General features: G+C 38.6%; 1 protein-coding gene across 2 annotated transcripts in view; it reads left to right on the top strand.

Annotated features, from left to right (window-relative positions):
- The window catches only part of LARS2 (leucyl-tRNA synthetase 2, mitochondrial), a 134391-nt gene that overhangs the window by 30348 nt on the left and 90654 nt on the right, over positions 1-13389 (top strand). For both annotated transcript variants that reach the window (XM_074195867.1, XM_074195866.1), the window contains one exon: positions 3961-4104. Coding sequence is in view for 1 of the 2 variants with exons in the window: in XM_074195866.1 (XP_074051967.1) it covers positions 3961-4104 (144 nt within the window). In the remaining variant the exon portion in view is untranslated. The remainder of the gene's footprint in view (positions 1-3960; positions 4105-13389) is intronic.

Genomic DNA, 13389 nt, shown 5'->3' with positions numbered 1-13389 from the left:
TATATGCTATTACCTCTCCTAGCCACCTCCGATGAGAGCAAAGGTTCCCTCATTCCCCCTTGCCTCCCCCCCTTCCATATCATTGCAATAGCTCATTGTAATAAAAAAAATCTTATTATATGAAATATCTTGGCCTATTCCCCCTCTCCTTTTTCTTTCCTCTCATTACATTTCCCTTTTTTTCTATTGACTCTATTTTTACACCATATTTTATCTTCAAATTCAGCTTTCTCCTGTGCTTCAACTATAAAAGCTCCCTCTACCTGCTCTGTTAACTGAGAAGGTTCATATGAGTATTATCAGTGTCATTTTTCTATGCAGGAATACATACAGTTCATTATCATTAAGTCCCTTATATTTTCCCCTTTTCCTCCAATCTCTATGCTTCACCTGAGTCCTGTATCTGAAGATCAAACCTTCTGTTCAGCTCTGGCCATTCCAAAAGGAACATTTGAAATTCCCCTGGTTCATTGAAAGTCCATCTTTTTCCCTGGAAGAGGACATTCAGCCTTGCTGGGTAGTTCATTCTTGTCTGCATTCTAAGCTCGTTTGCCTTCCGGTATATTGTATTCCAAGCCCTACGAGCTTCCAATGTAGTTGCTGCTAAGTCCTGAGTGATCCTGACTGTAGCTCCACAATATTTGAACTGTGTCCTTCTGGCTGCTTGTAATATTTTCTCTTTGACTTGGGAGTTCTGGAACTTGGCTATGATATTCCTAGGGGTTGGTTTTTTGGGATCTCTTTCTCGGGGGGGGGGGGGGATCGTTGGATTCTCTTATTTCTATTTTGCCCTCTTCTTCCAGAATATCAGGGCAATTTTCATGTAGTTCTTTGAAAATGATGTCAAGGCTCTTTTCCTGATCATGACTTTCAGGTATTCCAATAATTTTTAAATTATCTTTCCTAAATCTGTTTTCCATATCAGTTGTTTTGTCAATGAGATATTTCACATTTTTCTTCTAATTTTTCATTTTTTTGGTTTTGAAGTATTGATTCCTGGTTTCTGGTAAATTCATCAATCTCCCTGAATTCTATTCTTTGTCTGCAGGATTTGTTCTCCTCAGAGAGTTTATTTATCTCTTTTTCAATCTGGCCCATTCTGCTTTTTAAAGCATTCTTCTCCTCCATAACTTTTTGAACTGTTTTATCCATTTGACCTAAGCTGGTTTTTAGCATGCTATTTTCTTCAGCATTTTTTTGGATTTCCTTGACTAAGCTGCTGACTTCATTTTCATGTTTTTTCCTGCATCTTTCTCATTTCTTTTCCCTGTTTTTCTTCTAACTCCCTCATTTGATTTTGAAAGTCTTTTTTGAGCTCTATCATAGCCTGAGCCCAATTTCTGTTTTTCTTGGAGTCTTTAGATGCAGGAGCTTGTGCTTCCTCATCTTCAGACTGAGTATTTTGATCCTTCTTGGGCTCATTTGCAAAATATTTCTCAATTGTGTTCCTCTTTTTTCTCTGCTTGCTCATTTTCCCCAGCCTGCGCCTGTTTTGGGGTACTTTCTGAGCTTTTGGGACACTCCCACAAGGGTCTCAGTGTGTGCGGCTCTGTCCTCCCTCCTGGTCTGTGAATGACCATAAGCGCCCCCCTCTGCCACAGGGCTGAGGTGGGGGGGCCCTGCTGTTCTGTGGGGGGGCCTAGACTGAGATCAGTATCTGAATGTGGTCAGAGCCCCAGAGTCCTGTTCCAGGGGCAGAGGACAGAGCTCTGCAGTCTCTCTTCACTCCCCTCCCTCAGCTCAATGGGCTCATGCCCTGGGGGCTCCTGCTTACTGGCTCCACCTGCTTCTGTTCCTGGATCTGGGCTGCCATGGCCATGCTGCTTGCTGCGTACCCTGAGGGCTGGCTCCACGAGCTCACTCTGGCAGAGGTCCCCTACTGTTCCCCCACTTTGTGCCGGTGCTCCCCGGACTCCCCCACTGCTGTGAGCCGCGGCTCCCAGTGCCCTGGGGCTGCCTCCGGGAGGCTGATCTGCCCCTCTGGCAGGCTGCCCCTCCGACCCTGGGGAGCAGAGCCTTTCTGCTCTTTTCCAGGTTACCTTGAGTAGGAGAACTGCCTCACTGGGTCCCTCTGTAGGTTCTGTCTCTCGAAAGTTTAGTTAGAGTCCTTAGCTTATGAGTTTTATCAGAGAGCGCCTAAGACTCCATCCTTTCTTGTCCGCATCTTGGCTCCGCCCCTGCTCTTTTTCTTTTAGCACCAAATAAGATTATAGTGAAACTCAGGCCCTAAAAGATCCAACCCAAATGGAAGGCTTCAAGTATAGCCCCAAGATGGATTGCCCAAGGACCAGTACAATTAAAGTCTTAACAGGTTCACTGCAGGATTATGGAATTTTTGCCTAAAGGTCCCTTCAAAGACCAACTAAAAAGTCATGGAAGGGATTGTGATAAGCATTTTTAGAAAGAGGATTCATACCATTGAAATCTCAGATCCTTGAATTACTGAAGCCTTGCAGCATAATTAGTTAAGATGGAAGATAAAGTATTTTGTCTTTGTTTTTTTGTTCTAGGGTAACCTGAAGCCTAGCACTTCATTATTGCCAAAGAGATTGGGACATTTTGATTTGAATGATCAGTTGATGAGATTTCTTGGGGGATGATAGGTGGTGGGAAGCAGTAATGGGAGATTGTATTGATATATAAGCTTCTTCCACCAGCATATATCTCAATCCATGGAAGTTTCCTCAGTGCTGAAAAGTTGAGCATCCTGTACCAGGCCACAGAGCCATTAAGCCCGAAACAGGCCTAAAATATAAGTCTTCCTAACCTTCTACTCATTACACCATGCTGTTTCTCAGGACCTTGTTACACAAGAAAAAATAACAAACTTGTTTTTGAAATATGAAAGATTAAGTATTTACTTCTTATAAATTCTCTGAGATTGGGGTGCTCTTTGTGTCCTTCTGCCTTTTAATTTCACTGTAAAATATGTGGTTGCTAGATTGTTGACATTTTTCTTCAGTCAGACACCTCTTAACTATCTCAGTGATTCCCAAAGTCTTAGTGCAGTTTTAAGATTTTAAAGCTTAAACTTGGGACATCATAGAGTTACCAAATGACACTGGTAATCTCTCTTTGTTTGATCCTGATTTGATATGATCCCCTTAAAGGATCAAATTTGGTTCAAATAAAACCTATTGGAGGGGCTTTACTGAGAATGTTGTTTGTTTTTTTGTTTAAAGTGTAGATGCATATGTGTGTCTGTGTGTCTACACATTTTGGTTAAGAGAGCAATTTGAAGAAATTAAAACTGTATCTATCCTTTTTTCTCCCTCCATCTCTATCATCCAGCTTGTCACTTGAGGCAGTTCTTCATCTCTGTACATTTACTCCTTTGTAAAATTACAACTTTTTTGTTCTTTTTTGTATTATAGATAAATTTACAAGAATCTCTTGAGATATTGTTTTTTAAATTTTCACAAATTTTTTCTTTAGCTCGATTTTCCCAGAGTATACTACTACTCCTTGGATATTTGCTCTCTCCCATGTATTCTTTTTGTCTCAAAAGTGTGACTATAGCTGCTAGGAATGGAGACTTACCTCTCTAGAGAAGCATACCTAAAGATGAAACTAAAGATAAAACTAAATGTAACTGTAGATCCTTATCCTATGTGACTGGAATAATTAGGAGAACATGATGAATGTTCATTTCATTTTTCCTCCTTTTCCAAAATTTCTAAACCTATATATACTCATTTCCTCAGATGTTTTATTTATATGTTTAGATCAACAAAGGCAGAGATACATAAGTTAAACTGTTTCATGTTCTGTCTAGAGAAAAGGTTAAATGTTTTTAGCTCCTTTCCCTTCGGATAGTCAGTATTTTCCCTTGAATAATTTTAGGGAGCAGTACTTCTAGTCTGAGAGCAGAGTTGTAGAATTTGCAAAATAACTTCCTGAAGCTGTAATGAATCCTATTTTTTGTCCATAGTTCCTCATTGTGTTTTGTGAATTTTACAGGCATTGGTTAATTGGGACCCAGTGGATCACACAGTGCTTGCTAATGAACAGGTCGATGAAAATGGCTATTCCTGGCGTTCAGGAGCAAAAGTGGAACAGAAATACCTGAGGCAATGGTTTATTAAGACAACTGCTTATGCAAAGGTGAGTCTGCCATATGGGGGCTCCTAAATCCTTGACTTTTAGGCATTTGGGCTCCATTGAAAAAGGAAACTGGCAGAAACAAGCATCTTTTCCTGACATATGAGTGGCAGATGAGTTTCAGAAAGGACACAGAATTGTATAGGAGAGAGAGCTCTGGACTAGGGATCAGGAGACCTGGGTTTGAATGGCAAGTTCTCCGGCTAAACTAGTTGTGTGACTCCAAATCATTTAACCTCTACATATTTCAGTTTTTCCCATCTGCAAAAGTATTCACAAATATTTCCTTACTAATCATGCAAGGCTGTTGTGCAAGAGTGATTTGTATGTACCTTAAAACATTATAAATTTGAATATAGTGTGAACAAGAGAAAAATATCTTCCATATGACAAAATAGACCATGTAATGTTTATTTGCAATTTGATTACAATTCATGAAAGAAAATTGGTTGTGGGGGAAGCTAGGTGGTGCAGTAGATAGAGCACTGGCCTCGGAATCAAGAGGACTTTATTCAAATTCAGCCTCAGGCACTTAATTTTTACTTAGCAGTATGACCTTAGGTAAGTCACTTAACCCCATTGTCTTGCAAAAATTCAAAAAGAAAACTGTTTATTATTGTTAACTATCTCCCGAAGAAGCTGCTGCGGCTAAAAACAAAGTGAAATAAGTAAACAAAAAATAAAACAAAGTATTCAATGTTACATTGAAAATAAAGCAAAAATATTGTTCTTTTATATGAATTCATGATGCCCTTGTTCTAGTCACTGCAGCTTAAGGAATATTAAGAAACTAGAGAGTTGCTGTTGTAACAGATGAAAAATTAAAACTCTAAAGGCAGAGAGGAGATAGACTTGAAGTCTATGAAATCATGCCGATGCATAATTCCATGAGAACTAGAAGAATGGTGCATTTCCTAAAGTTTCAGGAAAGTAAATTTAAGATGAAAGAAGGTCGCCCTCATAATAGCAACAACTCATAACCAAGAGATGCCATTTTTTGGACTGAAAAATATAATTGGGTTCAAGAAAGGTTTAAATTCTTCATTAAGAGGCTTTAAGAGAGCAGCTAGGTGGTATAGTGGATAAAGCACCAGCCCTGGAGTCATGAGTACCTGGGTTCAAATCCAGTCTCAGACACTTAATAATGACCTAGCTGTGTGGCCTTGGGCAAGCCACTTAACCCCATTGCCTTGCAAAAACCTAAAAAAAAAATTTTAAAAAAAGAGGCTTTAAGAAACTAGAATGCTTCAATATACATTCTTAATCTTAGAATTGGACATCAAGGAGAATAACTACCCTTTGTGTCCTTAACAGAGAATAGTAGAATGAGTCATGGGTTAAACACAATATAGTAGTTAAAGCACAAATGTACGTTATTTTTTGTACGTTATTTTTTGTAATTAATCCAGTTATTAAATTAGGTCTGTTGTTCTAGAGGCAATAGGTTAGCCCCAATTGTCAACACTGCCCGTTTTTGTTTACAACTAATATGTTCTAGAGATTGTATTAATGATATTTGGCATGAGGCTGGGAGGAAGATGGTGGAATTTTTAAAATATTTATAGGAAAAGTGATGCAGCAGAACACAAATAACCTATCAAATTGAAAAAACCACCCATAACAACTCAGTAATCAGTGATGCTACTATTACCTCCCTTCCCTGGACAGGAAGAAGGACTTTAGAGGTGGTAACAGTTCTGTGTGTTTTGCTCCTTCCATTTCTAGGATGCTAGACTGATATTGCCAAGTGACTTTCTAATGGTCATTTTTATGAGGATAAATCTAATTAGCCCTTTGGTTTTGACATTTATCTGGTTAGAAATATATTAGCCTAACTACTGGGCATCATTATTTAAATTCTAATCTGCAGTTTCAGCTTTTTAGCAGAACTGTTTGGTTACCATGGTGACTGGTTTGGTTTTCTCAAAATTCATGCAAATTCATTAAAAAGATTTTCTTTGGAGGTTAGCAGTTTGTTTACCTCAGGAAAAACAATAAATACAACTGTGCCTGTATTCCCATGTATATTGCTACAAATGTGTACTTCTTAAATCTTTGCATTTTTGTTCCCCAGCTTCATTTGGGGACATGCTATAGTCTTCTCTCTTACCCAAAGTGCTGATTATTGAGTTTGTGATTAGTCTTGCCATCCTATTTCCCATCTCTTAAATGCAGATTAAAGTTACTTTTAAGATTAGCTTGGTCTTTGCTCTCAACCAGATTTTTGTGTCAGTCCCTCCACTTGGAATGAGCAGGGACTGGGTTGAAGAATTAGAATCATAGAAATATTAATTTAGAACCAAAATGTACCTTAAGTATTATCCAGGCTGTCCTCTTCAGTTTACATATAAGGAAATAAAGACCAGATGGATAAAATTATTTATGCAGTATCACACAGATAATTATGGCCCACATGGGACTATCTTTCCTCTTCTAACCCAGTACTCTCTATATTAAATGGGACTATTTCTTATGCCCCCCAATGGCACTTTCTTTATGCCAATGAAGAGCAAGCTAAGGTTTGTATTTAAATCTTATAAGGTATTCGAGAATAACTTTGCAAGAATACAGATGATAGTCTTAACATGAGCTTGTCTATTATACAGAAATACACTTTTCCTTCATATATCTGAGATTTTCAAGAATGCAAGAAAGTTGTAGAAAACCTTGAAACAAGAAAATATTGCATGATTAAACCTGATCTTTATTAGGGGTTTATTTCTCCCATCCATCTTCCTAGGAATATTTTTCTTGTGAATTATTAATATATGACTCCAGCATTTCTTTCTGTGATGGAGAGAAGTTGCAGTAGGAGTATCTGACGGCATGAATTGAGAGTTTTGGCAGAGATGTGTGTGGGAGGTGTTTTGTGGGCAACAAGACTGAGGTGGAGATAGCAAGACAGATTTTTGGACTTAGTCTTCAGAAAGCAAGAAGAGTTCCGAGTATAATTAATATCTGATGTCCTGACAGAAGGGATGAAAGACAGCTCAACAACTAGTCAGGGAGACAGAGCAAGGGGAGAGGGCATTTCTTGTCAAATTGTCTAAAAGAAAAGAGATTTTAAAAAAATAAAATTTTTCTTCAAAAGGTGGTAAAAATGTCTGCTGCTTGCTCAAATATCCCATCAGATTTCATAGGGTACTAGTCTGCCATTGGTTAGTCTTAAAATACACAAAACAAACAAATGTTCCATGGAGTCTTCACCTGATATGTTATGAGTTGGACAAAGATATACCCAAATAGTCCTAGGTAAATTCAGCTGGCATAGACAATTTTCCCCTAAATTCTTTTTCTACCTACTAATCCCATTTGATCTGTTTGGAACTTGAGTAGGGACCAGATTCATCATCATAGGAACCCCAGGACTTTCTCTGTGTTCATTTCCCCTTTATTTGTACTCAATGTAAATTGTCAACTTAATAACTCATTTTAAAAAAAGTTTAAAAAATACATTCTTGCTGTTCTTCTCTTGGAAGCTGCTATAGGGCAGGGATCATGTATATATTTAACTTTATTTAGTTTGTGCAGAGGATCTTTAAATAATAGAGATGGTAATCCCATCTGTTCATAAATTTTTGCCAATTTAGTAGGAAATTCAGTGTCCCAAAAGTTTTAGTGCACTTGTATTTTAAGCCTAATCTTAAACTTAGACTTTTGGGACACCCTGAGATTGCTGAATTAACAATGTTTTTGAAATAGCATTTTAATACCTTCAAGTAATATAGTAAATAGCTCACACTTATTTCCTTCCACCCCTGTCAATACCCCTCTCTTCACTCTCACATAGGAGTGTGTTGAAGAAGAAAATGCATTATTACACTTGATTGAAACCAGATTATTAAGGAGGATAAAGGAGGTGAGAGGAGGAAAGCACTCATGGTACAGCCTCAGACCAAGGGGGCTAATCTGAAACATGGATAGTACCAATCCCCATGATGCTTGAGAGTTGTCTGTATTATGAAATAGCCACACATATTGGGCATCATTTGCAATCACATTTTTGGCTTATTAAAGCAAACAGCTGCCCTTTAGAAATTGCTTCTGTTCACTCCAATATTCTCAACTGCCTCACTGACTAATAAAGAATGGGCTAGGAAAAAGGGCACTGCAAGGCAAAATATGATTTGCCAATAAAAGATTAACTATTAGAATGAGTTGTGGGTGATAATAACTTCCCTTTTAGGGACTGTAAAATGCCCTCTTCATTACAGACATAAAACACTTGCTATGTATGTGCCAGTTACCATAGTTAGCACTAGAGATACAAATTCTAACCAAAGGGGAAAAACGGCCCCTACCTTCCGGGAGCTTACATTCTAAGGAGGGAAAACATCATAGAACAAAAGGAACTGAAAGAGAAGATAACGCTATGGAGTAATAGGGTGAAAGGGCAAAATCAAAAGCATCACTGAGAGAGAGAATGAAACATGGACACCTGGGGTCTGTTCCACAAAATAAAGAGCCCCAAAAGGAAGCTACCATTGGCAGGAGGTCAGCATGGCAGAGAGATGTTGCAGGAGCGGAACACCCCATGTACTGAGAAAAGATCCCTATGGGATCTAACAATCACTGAGGAAATTGGGTCTCAGAGGTTAATAATTTACCTAGTGTCACATGACTCAAAGTGATCACAGTCAGGATTTGAACCCAGTTCCTTATGCTAGAAAAATTTAGAAAAAATATTGTTATCTTTTACTTTTATATCCTTCATTCCCCATCTTGTTCATCCCCATGTGCTTGTTCAAAGAGCCATCCCTTATAACAGAGAATGAAAAAGAGAATTAAAACATTTAAACAAAGCTACCTAAGACTCTCTGGATGTGGAGAAGATGAGCCAGGAAAGGCTGCAACTCCAGGAGCATTGCCATGAGGGTTTGCTAAATGAGACTTTAAAGCAGGAGAGGGCCCTGCCCCCCACCCCCCAGGACAGCACATCCTCCCCTGTGGCCTTTTTGAATAGGTCTCTCTTCCACCAGAGAAGTGGTCTGTTCCAGGACATGTCTGATTGAAAAGGACATGGCCTGATCCTGTAGCAACAATGAGAAGCAACAGACAGAGAGACCCTATGGGGGTAACCCTACGACATTGAAAAAAAAATCAGAAAAGTCCCCTTCTCTTTGGAGTCTGGGTCTGTAGAAAGAGAGTGATCCTCACCCAAGGGAGGAAGGGTGGAAGAATTGAGATCTGTCTCAGGGGAAGGAGCACCCACCTAGGGAGCTCAGGAACCCACTAAGTGAAAGTGGGTGTGCACACAAATTAGATTTCAGGCACAGAGAAAGGCCTCTAAGAAACTCTCTAATGAGCTGTCAGCTTCTCTGTAGGGCATCAAAGTAAATCGTTTAAATCCTGGCTTATCTTTGCTTAGGATTGAACCATAATAATGCTTGTTTTTTAGACAATGACAGTCCTTATTTTCCCCAGTAACTCAAAAGCTCCATAGCCATTAACTTCTTTTAATCCTCACCACATCCCTCTGAGGTCAGTCCAGGGAAGACAGTATTAACCCCATTTTACAGATTTTAAAAGGTTACGAAGTGAGTGAGTGGCAGAGCTATTGAAGCTCAACTTCCTCTCCATGTCTCTGCAGCATCCTCAAGCCTCTCTCTGGCTCAGGTTTAATGCAGCAGAGAGAATTTGTCTTCTTCCAGAAATTCTTGAGCTCTGTCTCTCTCCTCCATTGGAAATGCAATGCTTTTTAACCCACTTTTTACTGTGACATTAGAGTAATTTTTACATTCGCAGGGCTTGAAGAGACTCTAGATATGATCTCATCCATCTCCCTCAATGTTCAGATTCAATTCATTACTATTTCTTTCTGAACATCAGTTCGTCAGTTGTTAAATCCTGAATTTCTTCTATAATCTCTCTCATCCTTTTGTCTTTTCTCATTAATCATGTAACATTTATTAAGTGCCCATTGTGGTCTCCTTAACTAACTTTTATTGAACTCCCTTGTATTTCTTTATCTTTGTCCTCTTCATAGTTATTCTGTCAATGGTCATATATGTACATCCCCCTCTTATTAGACTGTAAGCTCCTTGAGGAGGGATCATTTCATTCATTCCATTTCTACTTGGAATACTTAGCAGGATGCCTGGATCAGAGTTGGGATATCAGAAGCCTACCATGGGCTAGGTCTCGATATCCAAACATCCCTGAGGATGAAGAGCAGGCATGCAGGTCTTCCTGTCAGCCCAACCCTAGAATCCCATGAAGCAGCTGCCCCCTGAGAAAAGGTCTAACTAAGCCCCATGGGCCATGAAATCAGGAAACCAAGTGAGACTGTTTTCTGAACATGAATTTCCCAGCCTATGTATGAAATAGTAAGAAATACTATTTCCACAGAAATATTGTGAGGATAAACAAGATGTGAAAGTCCTTTTGGAAGTAAAAGAAACTCCTCCACCCTCTAATGAGATCTGTGTTGTGTAAGCAATGAAGTTTTCTCCTTTTTTTACTTCTCTGAAACCAAGTAGAAGCTAAGATCTCAAAACACACATTGAGAGAAATTAATAAATTACCTAGGCTATCACTTATCCTTTGATAAGAAAATAACATTTAATAATGTGACATTTTAGACTTCCACCTTCAGCAACAAACAACTTTCTCATCATCATAGTAACTAGAATTGTGTCGCATATTAGGGTTTGCAAAGCTCGTTTTACATGTGAAATGGGGATTATTACTATCCCTATTTTATAGATAAGGAAACTGAGATTGACAAAGGACTTAAAGGCAGGATTCACACTCAAGTCTACATTTTCAAATTCAGCACTTTCCCCCTTGCCACTCAGTTACCTTACCAGTTTTTTCCTCGATATTTCCTTGAACAAACATTTCACTACTTGTGTGATGTTACGAGTCCCCTTATTGGTGTCTATATGGGGTTGTGTGCCCTTAGAGTCATTTGTTACCTTATAAAATCATAGAGTTTTAAACCTGGGACTGATCAGAGGGAGCAGTTCTTCATGGGCTCACAGATTCCAAGCCATAGTGCCCCATTCCTGTTCTGCCTTACAAATCAAGTGAGGACCAGAGAAGTTGTGGCTTGTCTGAAAGGACAGAATCATAACATGACAGCCAGAAAAATCCTCCACATTTTACAGATCAGGTCACTGAGGCCCACCAAGGTGAAGGGGCTGGTTTGGGATCACTGGATCACTCAAATTGTCAATTTGATGGTGAGACAGAACCACAGCCTTCTTCCCAGAGTCAGTGTTGTTCGCAGTACAGTGCTCTTCTCTGCTATTGAAGGCTGGTTTCATAGCAACCAGGGGTCATACTTATCAAGTGTTTCTGAGAAATGAGTGCAAATATAGTAAGTCTGGATGAAAAAAAATGTACAAATAAAAGAAAAAGTGAAGGGCAATGATGGAAAAGAATTGGCTCTAATTGACTTGCCAGAATGATCTTTTCTGAACTGACTTGTAAGTTTCTCAGAGAAAGAGAGGACTTAATATTTTTCTTAATTGTAAATCACCTCCCTGATTGTGCCAAATTTAGTAATATCTACTTACCCTGGGGTCAATCAATCAGTATTAATTGATCTTGAGAAGTCAGGATCATGTTTCTTTGAGTAAGAGCTGACTAGCTTGCTTTTTGTTTTGCTTTGTTTTACAAGGCAATGGGGTTAAGTGACTTGCCCAAGGACACACAGCTAGGTAATTATTAAGTATCTGAGGTCAGATTTGAACTCAGGTCCTCCTGACTCCAGGGCCAATGCTCTATCCACTGCACCACCCAGCTACCTCTAGCATGCTTTTTTTTTGTTTTTGTTTTTTTGCAAGGCAATGGAATTAAATGACTTGCTCAAGGTCACACAGCTAGGCAATTATTAAGAATCTGAGGTCATATTAGAACTCCAGTACTCCTGACTTCAGGGCTGGTGCTGTATCCACTGCACCCCATCCAACATGCCTTTTTAAAGGAGCATCATTGATGGGGGGTTTTAAATACTTTTTGTAGAATAAATACCTTCTTAATATTTAGAATGATGATTTTCTACTCTGTTCTTCACTCTCTATTCCTATTTAAATTACAATTCTATGTTGGTTAAATGTAGTTTAGATAACTATTGTAACAAGATAATTTTCGAAAACCAAAAAAAAGTTTAAAAATTTTTAAAAGTCAATTGTCCCTTGTAAAAGTTAACTCATCATTCAATTCATTTCAACTTTTATTGTCTAAGGAGTGTAGGATATTGCACTGTGGATTTATTAGAAATTGAAGGCCTAATTGGATTTTCTGAGCCCTATGAATGTTGATATGGGACTTGTCACAGTCCTTTTCAAGCTTAGCATATCTACATGTCATCTTTCCAAGTTTAAAAAAAAAAGATTGGGCAGAATTTTCCTTGGAAACTAGTTAATCTTTCACTTCCTGGTTTGGTACCAGAGTCTGTGTTTTTTCAGGTTAAAAAACATGTTTGTAGTCAATATGCACTTATTGAGTATTGCAGATTGAAGGAGAATAATACTTAGCACCATTTTAAACCTTGTTCAGATATTTAAGAAGCCCTCAGTCTTTTTTTGTAACTTGGCATGTCTTTCTAAATTGAAGACAAAGACAAAAGGATTAAATACTCCATCAAGCTGTGTTCTGCCCTTAATACTTGAAAGCAGTAACATCAAAATGGGTCTGTACTTGCCTGGTTTGGAAAGTATGTGTGCACTTAGGTTGGGGGAGGGTCAGGGAAAAGAGGAATCAATGGGAGCTACCTATCAAGCAGGTATGGCAGGACCTGTTCAATTTTTATTTTAGGATTGATCTGGCACTTTGTCATGGTTTCACAAAATGGCAGCATTACCATTTGTGCATTCACAATATAGTGGTTATTAGGGAGCAAATTTCTTCCATTAATGAAGAGGCAATAATTCTATGAGCCAGAAATCAGTCAGTGTGTGAGAACATATGGGGAAAGGTGTCTCAGTCGAACTGCATCCAGATTGTTGCCAAAGTAGGGTGTTACTTTAGTGTACTTTTGATGCCTTAATTTCTGAGTTTTAGGAAATAGTCATTAAGTTTACTTCCAAGAAAATCTCCTTTCTGTTGTTTCATAAGGAGAGTTAAAAGTTCAATATTTCATAATTCTTTAGAGTGGAAAACAGCCAGTACAAAAAAGTGTGGTAGAATCATCTACTGGAAAACATCTTATGGCATTTTGCTTTGTTTCTTTCTCTTGTAAGAGCTGAACACTGGTGTCACTTTTTTCTTGTTGTTTTGGGGGTTTTTTTGGGGTTTTTTTTTGCTTATTCTTGCCACCAGAACCATACCCCCAATCTGTAT

This window comes from Macrotis lagotis, chromosome 7 (assembly GCF_037893015.1).
Source record: "Macrotis lagotis isolate mMagLag1 chromosome 7, bilby.v1.9.chrom.fasta, whole genome shotgun sequence".
Taxonomy (NCBI): Eukaryota; Metazoa; Chordata; class Mammalia; order Peramelemorphia; family Peramelidae; genus Macrotis; species Macrotis lagotis.
Note: the sequence above shows the minus strand (reverse complement) of the source record. Positions and strands in the feature narration are given on the sequence as shown.